The sequence below is a fragment of the Eutrigla gurnardus genome (assembly GCF_963514095.1).
Source record: "Eutrigla gurnardus genome assembly, chromosome: 24".
In the NCBI taxonomy this organism is placed as follows: Eukaryota; Metazoa; Chordata; class Actinopteri; order Perciformes; family Triglidae; genus Eutrigla; species Eutrigla gurnardus.
This window is the reverse complement of record NC_139935.1, coordinates 8,994,193-9,015,492: the sequence shown is the minus strand read 5'-3', so window position 1 is coordinate 9,015,492 and position 21,300 is coordinate 8,994,193. Positions and strand designations below refer to the sequence as shown.

Genomic DNA, 21,300 nt, shown 5'->3' with positions numbered 1-21,300 from the left:
AAATAGCTTCGGATGTCTCTTTTCTTTGTCCAGACCTGCAAACTCAGAGGGGCTGAAAAAGGTGACATATTTGCCAAATAAACCTGAGTAGGGGGGTTTTGGGGCATCCCCCCGCACCCCCCTAGAAGATTTTTCTGTGGTTTTAACACATAAATGAAGCATTCTGGTGAACTCTGAGAAGAAAATAAGGGAAAAGACAAGATTTTCTTCAGGTAAAAAAACAAAGAAATGTAGTAACAGATCAACAACAATAAGCACACAAACACTTACGACAGTACATGTAATCATACAAACCCAGCAGAGGCTCTGAAGCAATCATTCATCAATCTATTTACAGGATATACAATTTAAAGTACTCATACATATGCATACCAATTTCTAAGTGTCACACAGTGGTGAGGGGTGTCCTGTCTTGGGTTTTCTGTCTGACGTCATCCCTAATCCCTGATTGTTGTCACCTGTGCTCCCCTCCCTGATGTCTATATAGTCTGTCTTCCCTTGTCTCGTTGCCAGAGTATTTCGTCCTTCGTATACATCCAGCCCAAGACCACAGCCATCGTTCATGACCAAGTATTGTTTGTATTCCAGAGTTTCAGGTTATTTCCTCAAGACGAGTGATTTTTGGTTTGTAATGTTTTAAGTTCCAGGTTCAGAGTTAGATTATTTCCATAGTCCCCATGGAGCATTTTCTGTTCTTTAGCCCCATTAGAGTTTATAGTTATTTTCCTCCCTTTTGGAGCGTTTTCTGTTGGTTAAAGTTCATAGATAGTCCTCAATAGAGTAGACGAGTATTAGACTTTTATTTTGTATCGTCCCCTTCGGAGCGCTTTTCTGTTTTGGTGTTTGTTGCGTCCGTTCCCTGCCTTTTCCCTTTCCCTTCTCCCCTTCCCCTTTTCCCTTTCCCGTCTCTCCCTTTTTCCTGGAGTCAGGGGTCAGTGTTTCATAGCCGGTTACGTTGTCACTCTGTTTTTGGAATATCTTGCAAAGTCTGAGAATAAAAGCTTGGTTCTACTGTCCTCACTCTGCGCCTGAGTCCTCCTTAAAGCCCAGTCCTGACACTAAAAGCACAAAGGACATATCTCAGGACCTACAGACACCCTGTGCTCAAAGAAAATAGCCTCAGTAATTATGAGACATGGGATGGCTCTAATTAATTTCTTGTCTCAACCTTTAGCCAGGCCCAGCTCCATCTGCACCTCAGCCCTGACGCTAGCTGTGCTACATAGATAGCATCTTCCTCTTTGAGCTCTCATTCTGGAAAAGAAGTGTCCAGATATTATCTGCTGGGTCAGCGCTCCTTCTTCATAATGACATCTGAACTGACGTTGATTGTAGGCTAACGTTCATACAGTCACGTTAGCTGACGTGCTAACTAGCTGACCAGCTTTCCATTATAAACTTGGTGGAAAAGTTAACGTTAGGAAAAAGGAATCACGACACACTTAAACTTCATTTAACATTAAACAGTGTATTATATCGTTGGCAGATAACGAGACTTACCTCAAAACGAGTATCATTGAAAAGTGAAGAAGACGACGATGCCGTTATCTTGACGTTCCACTAAAGATATTTTATTGTGAAGGAGATCACACTGTGAAACGCCAATAGTCTCACTCCAGTCTATGTGAAATTATGGCAACGACATATTTGGACTGAAAACGGTGAACTTTGCTGAAAAATATTCTATTCAATGCATTATGTAAAAGAACATTCTGTTATATTAAAATATATCAAAATATTGGTTGGAACAAGTCTGTCTTTCCCAAACTTTGGTTGTGACTTGTCCTTATCGTCCAGATGCAAACTTCCGCCCTCGTGCACACATCAAACTGTGCAGCTCTAATGTGATCATCACAGGTTAGCGGCTGCATGAGGACCATGAGGGAGAACATGGACGTCCCCACTATTCTGCAACAGCAGTGCTGTGTGAAGAGAGTGCAACACATTTCTTTGTCACGCGGCTGATATGGTGTTAACGTGGCACAGTTGGTGTCTCCCTGCCTTATTCCGTGGAGCATCCACAGTTAGTGAAGTGTTGTGTTGTCTGCTTGTGGACCTCGGTGTCACAGTGGGACAGAGACCACATCAGCTTCACCCTTAAGCCACGAGTACACGGGAATGTGATGGAACATGGCTGCAGGCTGTGGTGTTGTAACCATGTCTTCTGGTGTTCATGATGAACTGATGGTGGAATTGTTTTGAGTCCAGTTTGAATCACTGAATAGTTTCATGACATCTTTTTCTCTGGTGTCTGGTGTCTTTTCTCTCTCTCTATTTGATCTTCTATCATCTCTCCAGACTCTGTCAGGCTGCTGAATGGGACTAGTCTGTGCTCAGGCAGACTGGAGGTGAAGTCCAACCAGTCCAACCAGTGGTGGTCCTCAGTGTGTGAAGCTGACTTTGACCAGCAGGATGCAGAGGTGGTCTGTAGGGAGCTTGGCTGTGGGGCTCCTTCAGTCCTCCAGGGGGCGCTCTATGGAGACGTGGGGGCTCCAACGTGGACCAAAGAGTTCCAGTGTGGAGGCCATGAGTCTGCTCTCCTGGACTGTAGAAGCTCAGGCTCAGATAGAAACACCTGCTCACCTGGCAAAGCTGTTGGACTCACCTGCTCAGGTAGAAGAGGAGCTGCAGCTTTGATCTGGTTCATTTCTGTTCTCATCAAACTCACTTTGCTCTTTGACTGACGACTCTCTTCTTTCTGTTCAGAGCCTGATGATGTCAGGTTGGTGGGAGGAGCCAGTCACTGTGCTGGAACACCGGAGGTGAGACAGGGAGACTGGAGACCAGTGGATGGCTATTACTATGACTGGACCCTGAAGGAAGCAGCTGTTGTCTGTAGAGAGCTGGACTGTGGATCTGCTGTTTCTGTAGGATGGAGAGAGGAGTCCTCAAGAAGACCTGTGTGGTGGATCTGGTCTGACTGTGTTCATTCTGGATCCACTCTGAGGGAGTGTGCAACATCATTCTCCTCTTCCTCCATCCTGAATCTCACCTGCTCAGGTAAGCCCCTCAGTGACATCATCTATGACATCATCTATGACAGCAGTGTTCCCAGTATGTTCCTTCCTCTGTCCCAGTGACAGTCAGTGGTTTCCACTGGACTGAACTGTAAAGTTCTCCAGGACAATGACGTCCTAGAATGTAGAGAAGTGGGCTGGTTTCTGGAAGCTTCAGACCCTCCATAGACTGCTGAGCTTCACCTGGCAGGACAAACCTGTCTGTCTGTCTGTCTGTCTGTCTGTCTGTCTGTCTGTCTCTCTGTCTGTCTGTCAGACCTGTGACATCACTTCCTGTTTCCACAGCGTATCTTGATCTCATTCTAATATTTAACGCTAGATCATGGGCTATAAGTCTCATGTTGTGCAATAAAAGTTTTCAAACATATATTTTGTGTTTGATAATAATAATAACCATAATTATAACAACAATAATAAAGGTTATTTATAGCACTTATCAAAACGAGTAGTTACATCATTCTTTATGAGGCAGACATCAAAAGAGGAAAGGAGAGAATAAAATGCAACATACACACATTTCCAGATATTTATGAACAAATATGAATAAATCCAAATTAATTCTTAAAAAATATATCAAACTACAGGTAGCATCTAACAGGATGTAACTGTTTCTATGACTTCCTGTGACGTCTATGAAGGCTGCTGGAAAGTGTTGGACTGGACGGCAGCTTTTAGGCTCCGCCTCCTGCTGCTGCCGCCTGATCTCGTCTACTTTCCAGGCGAGGAGCAGTTCATCTCCAACGAGCCTCATGTGACCGTTCATCATCTCTCTGTCTTTACAGACCTGCTGCTGCAGCCAAACATCTCCGTGTCCTCCTCCATGGACGGGGTCTCCGAGGCCCAGCAGCAGGGGTTTCAGGCGTTCAGGCGCTCCACCTTCATCGTCTTCTGCTCCGTCCAGCCAAAGTACCCAGGAGGCTCCTTCCAGCTCACCTTCACCTCCTCCAACTCAGCACACAACTACACCCAGCCAGCTGTCAATCACACTGCCCACTTCCTGTTTCCTGCTGCAGAGCCCGCCCACCAGGGACGCTACAGCTGTGTTTATCACGTCCATGTTCTTTCTCATAACTTCTCCTATGAGAGCCGTCTGCTCTCTGTCACTGTCGTAGGTAAGCTGACTGTTCAATTCCTGATTAGCATGACTGGAAGAAGTGAAATGTAATAATATTCTTTTAGATTTAGGTTTAATCCCACAGACACAAAAAGAATGTGGCTGCAGCTGAAAATGAAGCAGAAGAATATTGTGCAAACAGGCAGCCTAAGACATATGGTTTTAATCTGATGCCAGATTGCCAGTCTGCCCATGCTCGGCAATAAACTCCTTTCTGATTCTGATTCTGAACATCGTGTCCCGACGTCAGGCTGCTCCAATCAATGTGCTTCCATATCTATTAGGTGGAAGTTTAGGTTCACTGTCTTTGTGGAACAGAGGACCCAGAGTGTCCCTCTTCTCAGGCTTAACAAACTCAGAGTTTGAACTAAACCTGCTTTCTGGAATCCAGCCCTGATCTAGTGAACAAAGTGAAACCAGGTCTGTAAATGGTGACAGCAAACAATGGACTGGAGGACAGAATGCCAGGTCCCTAATTTGTGTTGAATGGCAGCTGTTGGAGTCATGATGAGTCATGTGATGACTGTCCATGTGTTTGATCATCAGATCTGAGACCTGTCATCATCAGATTGGTCACCGTGCCGCTGATTCTGCTGTCGGCGCAGGTCGGCCTTTACTTCTACTGTAAGGTACTGACACATGTCTGTTGTTGAGAGCACTGACTCAGTCTGTGTTCACTGACTTGGACAGAGGAGCCATGCAGGAAGTCACATGTCTGTGTGCTGTCACGTCTCTCCAGGCCAGCAGGGGGCAGAAGCCGGGCAGAAGGGAGGACGTGGAGCCGGATTACTACAACCTGGGCGTTGGTGCAGCTGAAGGAGGGCCGACTGAACAGGAAGCAGCTCGGGGGGCAGAGTAGCACCTCCAAGGAGCTCCTCTCACATCCACATGGGTTTCTAACACACCGACACCAGCTCATGTTCATACGCATGTTCCTCTGGAAATATGACTCATCACATTTCTACTATATTGTTATTACTCTGGACATGAAAAGATGTCCATGTTGAAGTGGGGGGTTTGGAGCTAGGTGCTATCTCTGAAGCGTGAGGATCTGCTGGTGATGCTTCTGTACCTCTTCCCTGATGGTAAAAGAGTGAACAGGTGATGTGCTGGGTGGGAGGGGTCAGTGGGGAGCTGTTCTACTTCACCCTGGTAAGCACCCTGCCGCTTTCCTGATGTTTTGATGGTGGAGCAGCCTTCTGACATCATGCTCTGAGATTGAAAAGGGGGGGACCAGCCAACCTAGGGTGGGGGAGACTGAGAGAGCTGGTCTGAGCTTCACTGGACTCCAATCTACAGTAGAAATGACACAATTACAATCCCATCTCCACATTAATAACCTGTTTGAGCCCCTCCAGTCTGGTGTTCGCCCCCTCCACAGCACTGAAACAGCCCTCGTCAAAGTCCTCAATGACCTCCACCTCTGCTGACACAGGTTCCCTCAATATCCTCATCCTCCTCGATCTGAGCGCAGCCTTCGATACCGTGAGCCATAACATTCTGCTCTCCGGGCTCCAAGACCTCGGTATGGAAGGTACCGCACTCAGCTGGCTCCAACAGATCCCACTTTATTTCCCTCCATAACCACACCTCTTCCTCAGCCACAGTCACACAGGGTGTTCCCCAGGTATCTGTACTCGGCCCCCTCCTCTTCATCATCTCCATCCTCATTCATGCCTTCATTTCCTCCCATCTGGATGACTGTAACTCATTCCTCCACGGCATCAACTCCAGCTCCACAAACCGACTCCAACTGGTCCAGAACGCAGCCGCCCGTCTCATCAGCCCAGTCCTAAAGAACCTTCACTGGCTTCCCATCTCCCACCGCATCCCCTCCAAAATCCTGGTCCTCACCTAGAAGGCACTCCACCATCTGGCCCGCCATCATCTCCCTGACCTCATCCCCCCCTACCAACCCTCGCTGGCCCTCAGATCCACATCAGCCGGTCTCCTCTCCATCCACAAATCCAACCTCCACATCTTCGGGGCCAGAGCCTTCTCCAGGGCAGCTCCCAGGCTCTGGGACTCCCTTCCCCAAACCATCGGTGATTCTGAGTCCCTCACCATATTCCAGTCCCGCCTCCAAACCCATCTTCTTTCTTTCATTGTTTTGTCTGATGGTCTGTTTATCTCTTGTCTGTAAAGCGTCTTTGGGTTCAGAAAAGCATGATATAAATTGAATGTGTTATTATTATTATTAGAAATCCTTCAGCCTCTCAGGAAGGGGGGCTCACATGATGCTTGGTCTTGTAGTTAGTGATTGTGTGCCGGCCCTGCCAAACCCCCTTAAAGTCATGGACTTGGAGCTTGTTTTCAGGTGTGACTCTAGAAGTGGCTTCAGCTGTTTGAGCTGCCTTTTGAAGTTGCTATTTAAGGAGTTTGTATTGGTCTTTGTCGCCACATTGAAATGCAGCATTTGTCTCACTGCATAGGAGCCTTACTTCCTTGTTGAAGCGAGGCTTGTTGTTGCTATGGTAACAGGTTTCTTCATGGAGACGTGGTTGAAATCTCCCAGCACCAGGACTGCAGAGTCCTGTTGGAGGTCCCAGAGACTGTTTTCACACCGACTTCATCCGTTAGTCACATGTCATCACTTCACGTCAGCGCCCCCTTGTGGTTCACATGGCTCATTGTTGTTTTGAAGTCAATTTGGGCAGCAGGACACATTTAGCTGAAGAGAATCACAATGAACAGCTTATTTTTGTGATGAACCAATTTTCATATTTCATAAGAATTCTGCTTCATTTTGTACATAAAGTGTTGACTTAATGTTGTACTTTATAAACAAGTATTTGATTTTGTATTTCAGGATTTTACTCTTATTAATCATTTTGCTCATTTCATAACAATTGTACTTGATTTTGCTATTTTTCATAAGTTTTGAGCTCATTTGACTTAGTTTAAGGAATGTTGTTTATCGTGACTTTTTATTCATGACGATGTTTTATATGATGAGAAGAAAAAACAAAAAGCAAAATGAAACAAAATTACCAAAAACTAACAAATATGAGGCCATGGGATGATCAGTAGATCCAAGTAAATTTGAAAAAGTCTGTATATAGAATAATGATGAAGCATCTGTCTCAGGGAGTTTGCTCATTTTTGTACTGAACAGATTTTGATCAGAAATATGGTCATAACTAAGCAAACAATCTGAATAAACATAAGAAACATATGCAGCAGGTCGATGCAGTTGAAGTAGAACATTGAAATCTTGACTTTGTATTTGTTTTGGAATTACAATCGACCACAAATCTCTCATTTCATGTTTCTATGTTCCATTTTCTGCCTATATTTGATTCCTAGACTATTTCATGTGGTACGTTTTGGTTTTGAAGTGCTGTGATTTAGTTTTGGACACATTTAAGGAGCTTTGTTGGAGGAGCCTGAGATCTGTTCAGCGTGTTGGTTTGTTTGAGATTTGTGAAGACAGACTAAAGAGAAGACAGACTACGACGTGCCGTTCACTATTTATTCACAATTCTATCATGAAGTCAGAGCAAGAGCTCAAGGACTGTTTATGTTTGGAAAATGCTGGTGCGTGGCAGTGATAGTAGTCCCAGTGTTTGGACTTAAAACCAGATGCATGAATCACCCAGGTGTTCATGCGGATGGTAATCTATGGTCCAGTGAACTAGCAGTGCTAGCAGGCTCAGTGTAACGGTAAGGCTCACATCATCAACAGTGTTCCAGTCAATAGAACGGAGCAAAGCTCCCCATAGTACAAGAATAACATGGAACAGGGCTCTTAGTGGTGAAGTCCAACATGGAGGAATCCTCACATCCAACGACTGCTCCTCTGGAATCTTGTGCAAATAAAAATAAATACATATATATTACATCATGTTATGTATCTGTCTGTTTTTTCACGTGACATACTCTGAAATGAACGGCTACATGTTGACACATTTAGCTCCTAACGGTTAAAAAAGTGGTGAGTATTTTAAAGTCACTTTTTACCATATTTACAGCAATATTTGTGAACTTTGTCATATTGTTTGTTTTTGTGTTCCAGCTGAGAGCAAACAGCTGACGAGTTGGCAGAGAGCATTCTGGGACCAAACAGTTCCTCCAAACAAAAGTCTAAAGTCTGTCTCCGTTTCCGATTGGTCTCTTTAATGTTGTAAAGAAATGTTTGACTCCAACGTGTCAAATCATTGTTCTCAATCACTTTGCCAGTTTTTAAATTCAAGTAGTTTCACATCATCATGTGATCAGTCTTGGACCACTTTGAGTGGTATCTATCATTTATAAATATAATATTAAGGAATAAATAACGGCAGTAATAAGATAAAAAGACACTGGTGATGGTATTTTCAGTTTACTGAGATGGGGTCCGACTCCCTGTGGTGTCCTGCTTTTTATTATTATAATTATTGTTATTATCGCTATATATAGTGTCTAATATGTGTGCGATGGTCCACAGGACTGTAGTTGAAACAGTGATTGACTTTAGAATGATTCTGTATGGATCCGTCAGTCTGCACTTCATGTCAGCACAACCGTATGAAAGCATCCCATAAAGGTCACATGTTGCCATGACAACAACGGAGAAATGACCAGACGGGCGACATCTTGGGCCAAATGCCAATGTCCCCCCTAAGGTCTAAGACCTGTACCCTCAGGGACCTAACGTGAACGCGCATCAAAGTGCGTGAGTGCGTGAGTCCGTGAGGGGGGACGTCGGGATTGGGCCTTTGTTTCGATGCTAGCTAGCTACACAAGTAGCCGTTAAAGGAGTGGAACTGAACAACTCCACCCAAACACCACGGAGGCACACTGGCCAATCACAGCGCAGCAGGGTGAGCCTAGGCGGAAGTTGGCGGGGCCAAAACGTCCGTGCGGGAAACGGTGGCTCCAGGCCGTAGTTCGTTGTCCGGAATGTGTAGCGGAGTGTTTTCTCAAACGTTTCACCGGACTGAATATGGAGAAGACAACATGGCGTCTGAAGCCGGTGGCCGCACGTATTCCTGTGAGGCCGAGGAGAGGACGTTCAGACTTGGCCTTGGACGCTAACAAACGGACCGGAAGCAGCGGAAGGTAAACAAGACGTTGTTCTTCTCTGCGGGGTTCTTTCCGTTAACTCGTCACACGCTTCTATTAACGACGGTTCAACACGTAGTGACGGAGAAACCAAAGCTTTCTGAACCACTGAATCAATACGAAGCAATGTGTGGAAACGTTCAGTGTTTGGATCCAGTTAAATATGGCGACATCTGCTGGCCAATGTTTGACATTATATGAAACAAGTTAAAGATGCATAACAGTAAGGCCCTGTTCTGTATGTGTGACCTTGTTGATTTTGCTCTGCTGCTATGAACTTAGACGAGACCGGTTGGATGGAACACTTGACTTGTTTATTGCTGCAACTGAAACACGGGAACAACACACAACCAGCGTGTCAATGAAAGATGTCAGTCTGTTCCTCGAACCACAGCGTAACGTTACTCGCTTCTGCACAGTGATCGTATAGTGATAACAGTTTTTAGCATACTTGAAAATAAAATATAAAACACAAAAGATCATAATGGCCTGCATTTGTAACGGGTTGTAAATAGTCTGTTAAAATGCCTGCATAAATGGGGACAGTGCCATCTGCTGGTGTCAATGTTGCATTGCAGCACAGGGTTAAAAGAAGTGACGTAATCCACAGCAGAACGTGTGGAAACTGCTGCGGTAAGTCACATGCTAAACGCTGCAGGGATAATTGCAAGCTAAAGTGCCATAAATACGGTGGCCCAGAGGTGTCAGGCCAAATACAAAAGTCACAATACAAATACAAAAGCCGCAACACAAATACAAAACGGAAGTGTCCCACAACGGAAGTAACCTCAAACACATCTCATACTACATTTGCATGGCAGTCAGACTTCTCAACCATGATGGACTTTAATTGGCACTTTATGCACTTAAAAAAAAAACACCTGCAATTTTTAAGTGATTTTTTATACTATACTTTTTTTAACAACTATTTCTATAGCATCGCCTTAGGTAGATGCATGTTTTTTTTAAATACATTACTATTTATAAAACTTTTTTTTTTTTTGCAGTGACAGACAGATTGCTTTACCCCTTTTAATTTCACTGTATGTAAAGAATGCTGTTTTTTACAAAACATGTGATCAATAAAACTTGAAGAATAAAAAACAGATGGGTTCCATGTCCATATTTCCACGGTGGTGATGGGGGTGACTGCAACAAAGCCAACGAGCCACTTCAGCAGTCCTGGTACATCCTCAGAGTCTCCAGCAATTCTGGGACATCCTCAGAGTCTCCAGAAGTCCTGGGACATCCTCAGGGTCTCCAGCAGTCCTGGGACATCCTCAGAGTCTCCAGCAGTCCTGGGACATCCTCAGGGTCTCCAGCAGTCCTGGGACATCCTCAGAGTCTCCAGCAGTCCTGGGACATCCTCAGAGGCTCGCAGCTGCAGTGTCTGCTCCAAATGTCCAGATCCCTGTGTTGCAGGAACATGATTATTGTTGAGGTTTTATTTTTGTTTATCAGTAGTGCAGTTTATAAGTAATACCACACGGTATAAGTTCTTACAGTCAAATGTTTCCTGTTAAATGTTTTAGGAATATATCTGATGATCTGTACAAATCTAATTAATAAATATCTGAATATATATCATTGTTGACTCATGTTTTAGGCCTGCAGGTCTATTTCCCTCCTGCTCTGGAGGAGAGACCCTGCTGCAGTGGTTGGCATCATGGCTGAGGAGATGGGGTGTAGTGGGGTAATAGCAGGTCTTTGCTCCATCACCTCATCCATGACAACAAACACTTCCAGTGTGCAGCAGTGACCTCTCCTCCCTCAGTGCTGACACTGTCAGTTCCTTTAAACAACATATACAAACACTTCTTGTAATCATTGTTTAGATCAACTATTCACCACTAGTCATATATTATAATATGTACTGTAATACTGTTCCACATGGGACCAACTTAATGGACTCTGATGTTTTAACACATTGTAGATATTACCCAGCACTGACTTTGCCTGATTATTAATAAGAAAGACAACATCATCTTGTTTCTTTTATGCTTCACATCAAGCATGTAGAGTTCAATACTTTAAACTGCTTCCAACTCACCTTGTATTTCTGCTTGAGGGTCTCCCACTTCTTCTTAGCTCATCCAGCTCCACCTTCCCTCCACCCCTGTTCTTTAAGAAACATCCTATATGAAGAACAGTACATAGAAAAGTGTTACAGCACATTGATGATTTCTTGCTGTTCAACAGAACGTTTCAGGTAGACATCTCAGGAGAGCAGGACATCTCCCATCTATATACGCTGGTTTTCAACCTTATATCATTGAGTAGCTAAATATGCACCAGTAGTACTTAAGCCCTGCATATGAGAATTATAACATTTAACACCACATTTTCTTAAATGAAGCCTCTCAGAGCAGCATTCCTCCTGCCGGTGAACTTCTCCTTATCGTTCCCTCCACCGGATGAGGCGCTCGGTGTCTGCATCCCTCCCTTTAACGAACAATGATGCACTTTGTTATTTACCACCGTTAGTAAATATGTAACCAGGTTTTAACATAAGCACTATCTTTTTAGTTAACGTCGGTAAAAACGGCACATTTGCCGCTTCGGTTACGCTCGCTAACCTCTGTGGTAAATTACCGTCTGTAGGCTAGCCGGCTAGCAGGACCTTCGATTCGTAACGTTAACGTACAATTCCAACAACAATAAAGTAACGTTCATTATCAATACGATTAAAAAGTCAGCTGGAAACATAAAAATCATGTTACAGTATACTTACATGTGTACGCGGTTTGTTGCTGACTGTCGCCAGAATCACCGCAATCGTCCGCCATTATCCAAAACTTTTCAGAAGTCAGACGAGCCGCAATGCATTTTGGGAAGTTGAGTTTATCCGTGTTTTAGGTCACTTCCGTTGTGGCTTTTGTATTTGTGTTGTGACTTTTGTATTTGTGTTGTGGCTTTTGTATTTGTGTTGTGACTTTTGTATTTGTGTTGCAGCTTTTGTATTTGGCCTGACACCTCTGGGCCACCGTACATAAAGCCCACAACACATTACTTTAGTTTACTGTATTTTTGTTATCTAATTGAGAAATTAACACCGTTTATTTGGCGTCAGGTAAATTATTAAGTTCAGGCGCAGAGCTCAATGCTAGCTTATGCGTAGCTTATTTTACGTTGTCTCTGATGCTAGCCCTCCGTTCTCATTTATTATGTGTTGTGTGGGGCTGCTTGTGTCTCTGTCCGTGATGCTGACGTGCTGTCTTTGACACACTGGTTTCCCCATGTGCAGGGTGCGAGTTACGGGGGAGCAGGGGGAGCCATGGCTCCCCTGGTGGCCACCTGAGCTCCCCTGGAAACATGATTTGTGAAATTTGGGGGGAGCTCTAAAATATTGATATGATTGCCAAATTAATTATATTTTGGCCATGGTTTTCCCTCAAAGGTGTAAAATAAGAGAAATAAAATTGTATTTTTAGTTCGTGATTCATGAAAAAAGTGTTGCCTGCTTGCACGTCGGAGGCGCTTGAAGCGTGGGGGCGCTGCCTGCAGGCCGCAGCTTCATGGTTGGTGCCGCTGGCTGCTCTTATCGCGTGTTTGGCTCTGTGTACAGCTATAGCCTATAGCCATGCGGCGTTCACACCGAACGCGATAGACGCGAATATAATCGCGTCAGACGCGTGTATCGCGCCGCTTGATCATTTTGGACTTTTTTAGCGTCATTCGCGCCATTCGCTTCATTCGCGTCATTCGCTTCATTCGCGCATGACGCTCATTTTTGAGGGGAGCCGGCGGGTCACGTCGGCGGACCCCCCTCCTCCGCCTCGGGGTACCCGATGCCAGAGTCCGTGAGCCTCCTCCGGGAGCCACGTCCCTCGCACCTCTCCCCAGAGTCGGGGCCACATTCGACCTCAGATCAGATGAGACAACCCGCTGAATTTAAGCATATTATTAAGCGGAGGAAAATAAACTATCTAGGATTCCCTCAGTAGCGGCGAGCGAAGAGGGAAGCCGAGCGCCGAATCCCCGTCCGACGGGCGGGCGGCGGGGGAAATGTGGCGTACGGAAGACCGATTGCCCGGTGTCGCGCGGGGGCCTGAGTCCTTCTGATCGAGGCTCAGCCCTGACGGTGTGAGGCCGGTACGGCCCCCGTCGCGCCGGGGTCCGGTCTTCCCGAGTCGGGTTTGGTAATGCAGCCCGTCCATCTCAGCTCATCTGTCTGTCGGCTTGAACTCGTCGCTGATTGGATGTCGCGGCGCGATGCCGCCTGAAAAGTTCGATATTTTCAACTTTATTCGCGCCGCGTCAGACGCGGCATTCGCGCCGCGTCAGACGCGCCATTCGCTTCATTCGCTTCATTCGCGTCAGACGCGCCATTCGCGCCATTCGCGCCGCGTCAGACGTGCCATTCGCGCCGCGTCTCATCGCGCCAGACGCTCCATTCGCGCCGCCTCCGCCTGAATCGCGTGTCATCGCGCCATTTACATTGGTTTTCAATGTAGAGTCGCCGCTCAATTCGCGTCTATCGCGTTCGGTGTGAACGCCCCAGGCTATAGCCCATGTGATGTATGATGTGATGATGATCGATCGGGTGTTTCATGTAAATATTGTACATAGACCTATGGTGTGCGTGCAACGGATTTTCTCTTTATAATAGGCATATGCTGTTGCTATTAATGACAGGATCAGCATTTAAACTTTGCCCCCCTCCAAAAAAAAAAAATGATCGCCCGCCCCCAGCCCCGGCTCCCCCGGACACCGTGGTATAACTCGCACACTGCCCATGTGCAGGTGCAGGTCTACATATACAACGCAGAGAGCAAGAGAGACTGGCACATAGTGGACCGTTACACATTCACATATAACACAGAATATTTTACATTCAACAATACAAACAAACATACCTGAAACATGGGAACAACACACAACCAGCGTGTCAATGAAAGATGTCAGTCTGTTCCTCGACCTACAAAAGAAGAGCTCCGCATGAGAGAGATGAGAGTACGCAGGTCACGTACACCTCGTGCTGCTGGTAGCTAGCTTAAATCACATTCACACATATTACGGCAACAATTCTTCATAAAACAGTCAAACTACGAGTTTTACAAGACTTACGCTTAACAAGCAATTATACACATTAAATGCTGACCGAGTCTTCATAATAATATAACAATATGAAAACATAGTTTCCATTTATAATTATCGTGATGTCCGAGCGAACAGAATGGTAACTCACCCACAGCGTAACGTTACTCGCTTCTGAGCGCTAAAACAAATGCCCAGCATTAAGCGTAACGCAAACATCCGCTTTGGACTTTCAAAATAAAGTACATTTTCAAAATAAAACCGTTGGTTGCAGTCCCAAGTTTGACAGGAATTTAACAAAATAACAAATTAATTATTTACACTGTTACATATGTGTAACTATAAAGGCTCTGTGTGCATGTTGACATATGTGAAAGTCATTAATATTATATGTGTAATTGTGTTATTATGCTATATGCCTATTGTTGTTATTTCCATGAGATCAGTGATGTAGACATTTAGTGCTCAAGTAATTATTTCAATACAACTCATGTAAATAAATGTAATATTTGAAGCACACTGTCAGCAAATGGTTGTTTTGAATTTCAGGCGAGAGAGAGAGAGAGAGAGAGAGAGAGAGAGAGAGACATAAGGAGACATAAGGAGGGAGGCCAAACAGGCTGCTTGCAGGAACAACTGGTGTTTGTTGTGACTGATGGTGACTATGAAGTGTATTAAAATACCATCTAATAAATGAAGCACCTATATGTAGTGGAGCTGTCAGTGTGTCTCTTTAATCCTGTTCAAATGTAAATCCATATTTGGTTCAGTATAGGGCTGCGACACCGTCTTGGACGGAGACGCGTGAGACAGGACTGGGATCTTACGGCGCGAGGGGAGACAAGTGTAACAGGGCGTACCCACCAAACGCGATGAAACTTCATCGCGCGACAAGATTACATGTAATGTCAATGCAAAGACGCGATTAGACGCTTCATCGCGCCGGGCGACGCGATGGACGCGATAGCGCGGCGCGATGGACGCGAAAAATCGCTTCATCGCTTCATCGCGCCATCGCTTCATCGCGCCATCGCTCGAGTTGAAATAATTGAACTTTTGCGGCGAATTCACGTGAAGACGCGCCGCGACAGCCTATCAGCGTTGAGATCGTCACCGACGTGCTGACGTACGGACGTCCTGGTGTTCCCTCGCTTTTTGCCGGCTTGCCGCTCCAGTGAAGAAGATGGAGGAGACACTGATAGTCGCCGTGACCGCTCACCCAGAGCTATATGATAGTTCCTGTCCCCTCTACAGGGACAGGATCAAAAAGGACCGGGCCTGGGTGAGCGTGAGCGAGGCGTGTGGGAACTTCTCCAGAGTAGATACAGTGCAGCGATGGTGGTTATCTCAGCCATGATCGACGAGAGAATGAAATGGCGGAAGAAATGTTGTTGTTTGGGCGGGCTCGTCGCGCGACGCGATGACGCGATGAGGCGTTTTTTGGCATATTGGACCGGCGTCAAAACTGGAGCGTCTAGCGCGACGCGATTTCATTTGTCGCGCGATTAAATCGCGTTCATCGCGTTTGGTGGGTACGCCCTGTTACGGGCATGTCAACTTTCTGTATGAAAAAAACTTTTCAACCGGGGTCAGAGCCAATCAGAGATGAAGGCCCGCCCATACTCGGCCTCTGATTGGCTCAGACCGTGGTGATTCATCTCTGTATGCTGTGGGGGGAAAGACGCTAGTTAGACCCGCTGGAGCTCCGGTGCGACCAAGGAACACATTTTAGCCGCACTTCACTGATTTTTGGTCGCATGTGCATCCTAAATGGTTGCACTCTGCAGCCCAGGACTCCTGAAAAACGGTCCGTGTGGAACAATGTTCCCTGCTGAGCAGCCGCATAATGTGTGAGATAGGAATTTAAGAAGCTTCGAGGCAGAGTTTTTGTCTCGAGCATTTTTTAGAATCGAGTTACTCGAATAACTCTAGGAATCGTTTCAGCCCTAGTTCAATATTAGCATGTGTAAATCCATAGTCAATGCCATTATCGTGGTTGTGTTACGTCTTGTCCACTAGAGGGCGTTCCAAAAACATTTCCAGTAAATATGTAGAGTTCCCAACAGGCGACAGCTTTCTAGCTTAGTTAAACGTAAAGCTTAGTGAAGTGTTGTATTACAAAGTGAATGACCTCAAATAGTCAACTTTAACACAAAGTACAACCACGTTACCGTTCTCCGGAGGACGCCGTGTGTCCGTTGCCATGGTTACAGGTCACAAAGGCATCCCTTTATGTGGGTAGGCCAAGGTGAGGAGGGTGGGTTTTGCAAACACATTGGATTATATTTTCTTAGCATTTGATTAGTTTAGATTTTGTTTCCTATTTGAATGACATTCGATCCTGAATTTCATCCCAACAGCCTGAATATGTGGAGAGCATCACGGAGGTGAAACGAGTGCAAAAGTGACCTGTTAATAATAAAAAAAGACCTCTTTAATCCAAACTAATATTGAATTCATGTGTTTTATTGAACCAGAGAGATTAGTGTCTCACAAACACAACCAGAATCTTCTAAATCCAACCAAGTGTTTGCATTATTCTCTGATCGATTGTCAGCATGATGTCATAGACGACACCCGTTGTTCAATCAGAGGAGATGAACGGTGAATCAATCATCTCATCTCATCCTGGAAGAAGATCCATTTGTGCTCTTCTGTCCTGGTTTCTTTTCCACTCTCCTCCTCTGCAACCTCCATGACTGTGTTGGTTCTCCTCGTTGTGTTTGTTCCCCTCGGCTTCTGTCCTCCTCTCATCCTCGCTTCTCTCGTATCTGCCAGACACCGAGCTCGGAGTCGGCCGAGGCAAGAGACGAAAGCACGAAGACGCAGAAGCAACTATGGCCGTGGTGAAGAGATCATTCGTCATCCATAAGCACGGGGGAAAGAGAAACCGTGGAGCCAAAATGGAAGCGGTTGGATGTTGGATTTAGTGCAAATCCAGTCATGGAAAGCTTCTTGTGTTGTGGTTTATTTGGGTTTTTTCCTCGACAACTTGTATGCAAAGGTTTAGTACGAGTCCATGTGTTGAGTTAAAGATGATCTTGTCTCTGTGTGTAAGTTGTGACTGTAGTTTGCCTCATATGTGTCGACGATGGCCTTCTTTTGATCCATCCATTGGACACATTTAGCTCGGTAATGTAAATCTTTTCAACCGATTGATGCAATGTGATTTGAATACATAATGGTGATAATAATATAAAAAGACAGCGGTGGAGATACTTTCAGTTTACTGAGATGGGGTTCGACTCCCTGTAGTGTCCTGTTTATTATAATTATTGTTATTATCATATTAGTTGCATTGACCCACCTTCATGGATCCATTACTTATATTAAAAATGATTATTATTATATATCATTATTATAAGTATTACTACTATCTCATGTTACAAATAGACAATGGTGGTGTAGTGGTAGTGGCTAAGGAATAAGACACATTATCAAAGTGTTGATGGTTCAAATCCAGGTTTGAATTTTACCGAATGACTTATTTTCTACCTTGAGTTCAGCACTATTTATGAAAGGCACACTCACACACATGTATCACCAAGATGACTTTAATTCTCAAATGATTTGATGTTGGATCGGCACATGAAGCAAACATCTCATGTTAGGTTGACTGGAAACTCTTTGACTTTCTTCATTATTTCACTCACCACTAGGGGTCCCTAGCGTACTTATTTGAAGCTTTGGGGTGGAACTAGTCTGGTTTTCACCATACTAAGGTCAATCTTTTAAGATTGAACATTAGTCTGGGGAAGCTGCGCTTTGTTTCTACTGCTCAAGAGGCGGGATCAATGGGCATCGTTCAAATGACTCCGTACGCAATTGGATAGTCCTACAACCAATCAGAGCAACTTTCCGGGTGACGTACTTATCACAACTGCTGCTTCGCGTCGCTTATGTTTCGTCATCCTCACGTCACCGGCCAATAGCGTGCCAGGAGAGAATGACCGTTTCTGATTGGAGCCAAAGATTCTGGCAATGTAACAGCGAAAGTAAGCCTGAGGGTGTCCAGCCTAAACTGCCGAGCGAAATCCAAATTTCCCGGAAGTTCAGGCAGGGTTCACCCAGCCTAGGGTGGAACCACTTTGGTGGTTCATCTGGCTGAGAGGCAAGGGTGTAGGTTTCCCTAATTGGCATGTACCATTACCTTTCCTTCACCCCATAAAGAAACAAATATGTGTGCGTCTCATTCCACCTGTTTATCCACCTCTACACACCCGTCTGATTTATGTCTATGATTTCAAGTGCTTTATGCTCCTTAAATCTTTAATGTTAATATATCTGTGTAAATGTAATATTCCACACATTGTAATTCCTCTGACTTCCCCTGGTAACCCCACGTTTCACGTTGCAACGCTATGAAATGTGGGTAATTCCCTCAGGTAAAGTCAGCATCGAAAGTAGTGGGCTCAAAATGTCCGTGAGCGAGCCCTCGCGCACTTCAGGACTTGACCGTGGCACAGACCTGGGGCCTCATTTATAAAACTGTCAGTAGGATCCTTACTAAAAGTGTACGTACGCCCAAAAGCCAAAGTTTGTGTGCGCCAAAAAAAAAAAATCTGATTTATAAAACAGGCAAGCTGTAGGCAATGTTCCCTTTATAAGGGAGGGTGACGTGAGGACGGCACAGCTTCCAAGTCGGCGCAAAGCAGCAGTGCACCCTGGGCACATGGCACATCAAGCGGTCGGGTGCTGCTCACTGATGCCGTCCTGCAACTTCAGCGAGACACAATTGAGACACAATCACCGCCATCAACAACGTTGCAGATGAGCTACAGCAAACACGCTCTGTGATGCAAGAAATTGCCATATTAATAAGTGACTTTGTTAAAATGAACAATGATTGTTGTCTTCCTTATCTTACAAACCCCGCATGACATCCTCACGGATGTTGATACCCCTCCAGTCGGGCTGGGGGCCGTGGCTCACTGCGGTCACGCCAGCCGCCGCTTGAAATCTGTTGCGCATCTATTCCTGTACTTACGGTACGGGTGCCCGAAGTTACCAAAATGGTGTTGAAAGCAGTTTTTATATCAGGTGCAACGGTTAAACATGAGGAAAATGATGGGTTTGCTAATTTCTTCAATAGATCTTTGTTCAGAGTGACTGTGACCAGCAGTTACATAGCAAATATCAAGTCATTTTACTGGATGGTTTTATAATAAAGTCACCTCAAAATCCTGAATGTTATTATAGAAAATATCAAGACATTCTACTGTATGGTTGTATAATAAATTCAATTCAAACTCACTCCCAGTATCAAAGTGCACACTGGCGAATGGATCATTTCCTGATTTTCCAATCTAATCAGTGGTGTTTCCTTGCAGAGGCCAAGCGAAGCCAGGCTTCCTCCGTTTTTTCAGAATATAACCATCATTTAATAAAATCACTTTTTTAACAGTTTCCGTAATCCCTCTGTGATGTGTCTGTCGTCTCCTCCTCGTCTCCCTTCATGAATTATTGAGCGTTTCATGATGTGTTAAACAGCGCCCCTCTAAATGTTACGGGGTGAATGAGTGTTGAAAACACGTTACTGCACCCTGTTGTCTGTGAGGAGGCCAAGCGAGAAGCCCCTGACTGCAGACCCGCAGACCTCAATGTGGGCGGAGTTAAACGTTTAACCCTGCCCACTCCCCAACATTTGACACCGCCGTCAGAGGAGACATGCTGCTGCGGGTTCGCAGTGAGGTCTGATATATTCCTCCGGTCTCCTTCCACGCTTCTGACTGCCGCTTTGGTATGATAAATAATGGAAGTAAGTGTGACTTTTATGATATTGCTCATTTAATTTTAGGTGTATCATTAGGTTTTGTGAATTAGCTGCACATGAGCTAATGTTATATTTAAACTAACGTGATACTAATATCAGAGTGCATTCGGTGGTATATGCACTGTAAGTTAATGAGACTAATCAGAGCACAAGAAAAAAATAATGTTGTTGTTTTGTGACTTTGTAATCATGTAATCATTTTTTTTACGTATAGAGACACATTACCGTGATACGTGGGGATGACCCCTCCAAGTCCACAAAAAGCAGTGACCATGTCCATTTTGCAAGTACAGTGCATCCTCTAAATATCAAATGGACAACCACATTAAGGGCCATGCCTCAGTGAGGCACAAAGGTAGTACTAGAAGTTTATTGCACACATGTTACACACCATTAAAACCTACACAATCACTCATGCTTTTGTGTATCCATTAAGGACTGTGATGTTACCTTGGACCAAGGTATTGGAAGACTGGATGGCGATGCTTCCAAGAACCTTTCGGTCAGTAAAGAAGTGCAAATGATAATGAAAAAATTACTTATTCTGAACACTGAACTTCACCTATGTGTTGTAATTGTAAAAGAAAATGCATATTTTTTATTTTTTAATATTAGTCATGAATTGGCCCAGTTCTCCTCTTAGGCCCAGTTCTCCTCTTAAAAAATTACAAATATGAAGTGGCTGTGATTTAACTGCAGTTATGACTGCATGTTGGATTTATTTCTGATTTCAACGTGGGTCTTTTAACCAGGTTCAGCACGCAATCCTCAACGACATTCACAGAGCAATGAGCTGGATCATCAACACACACCAGCATTTACTCCGTGGGCAGGTGATGGGGCCTGCAGTTCTCCAAATGGACCCTGCCAATCAGATAAAGGCACTTGAGGACGTCCTAGAAGGACAATTGGATAACGTAAAGGAGGATTTTGTCATCACCTTTCAACACCAGGAGGATATGGAGACGTTCTTCAAACTTCGTGTGGATGAGGAAAATTTGAAAATCAATGCCATGTTCCTCTAAGACAGATATTATACGATCCATACCTCAGAACCAGACATGTCCCACCCACCCACAAAATAATTATTATCCATCCATCCATCCATCCATTGTCTACCGCTTATCCTGTATTCAGGGTTGCAGGGTGGAGCCGATCCCAGCCGTCATTAAGCGAAGGCAGGGTAAACCCTGGACAGGACGCAGTCCATCAATTATTATTATGATGATTGTTATAGATCTTAGTGTTATTTTTTATTATTGCTGTTGTTGTTATTGTTATAATTATTGGTGTTATTAGTATTATTATCATCATTA

General features: G+C 44.7%; 1 protein-coding gene across 1 annotated transcript in view; it reads left to right on the top strand.

Annotated features, from left to right (window-relative positions):
- Positions 1-21,300, top strand: part of LOC311010055 (scavenger receptor cysteine-rich domain-containing protein DMBT1-like) — a gene marked incomplete at both ends in the record, with an annotated part of 528,569 nt that overhangs the window by 413,637 nt on the left and 93,632 nt on the right. Inside the window, one exon of the mRNA XM_084004536.1 lies at positions 2,299-2,613. Within this exon, the coding sequence (XP_083860662.1) occupies positions 2,299-2,613 (315 nt within the window). The remainder of the gene's footprint in view (positions 1-2,298; positions 2,614-21,300) is intronic.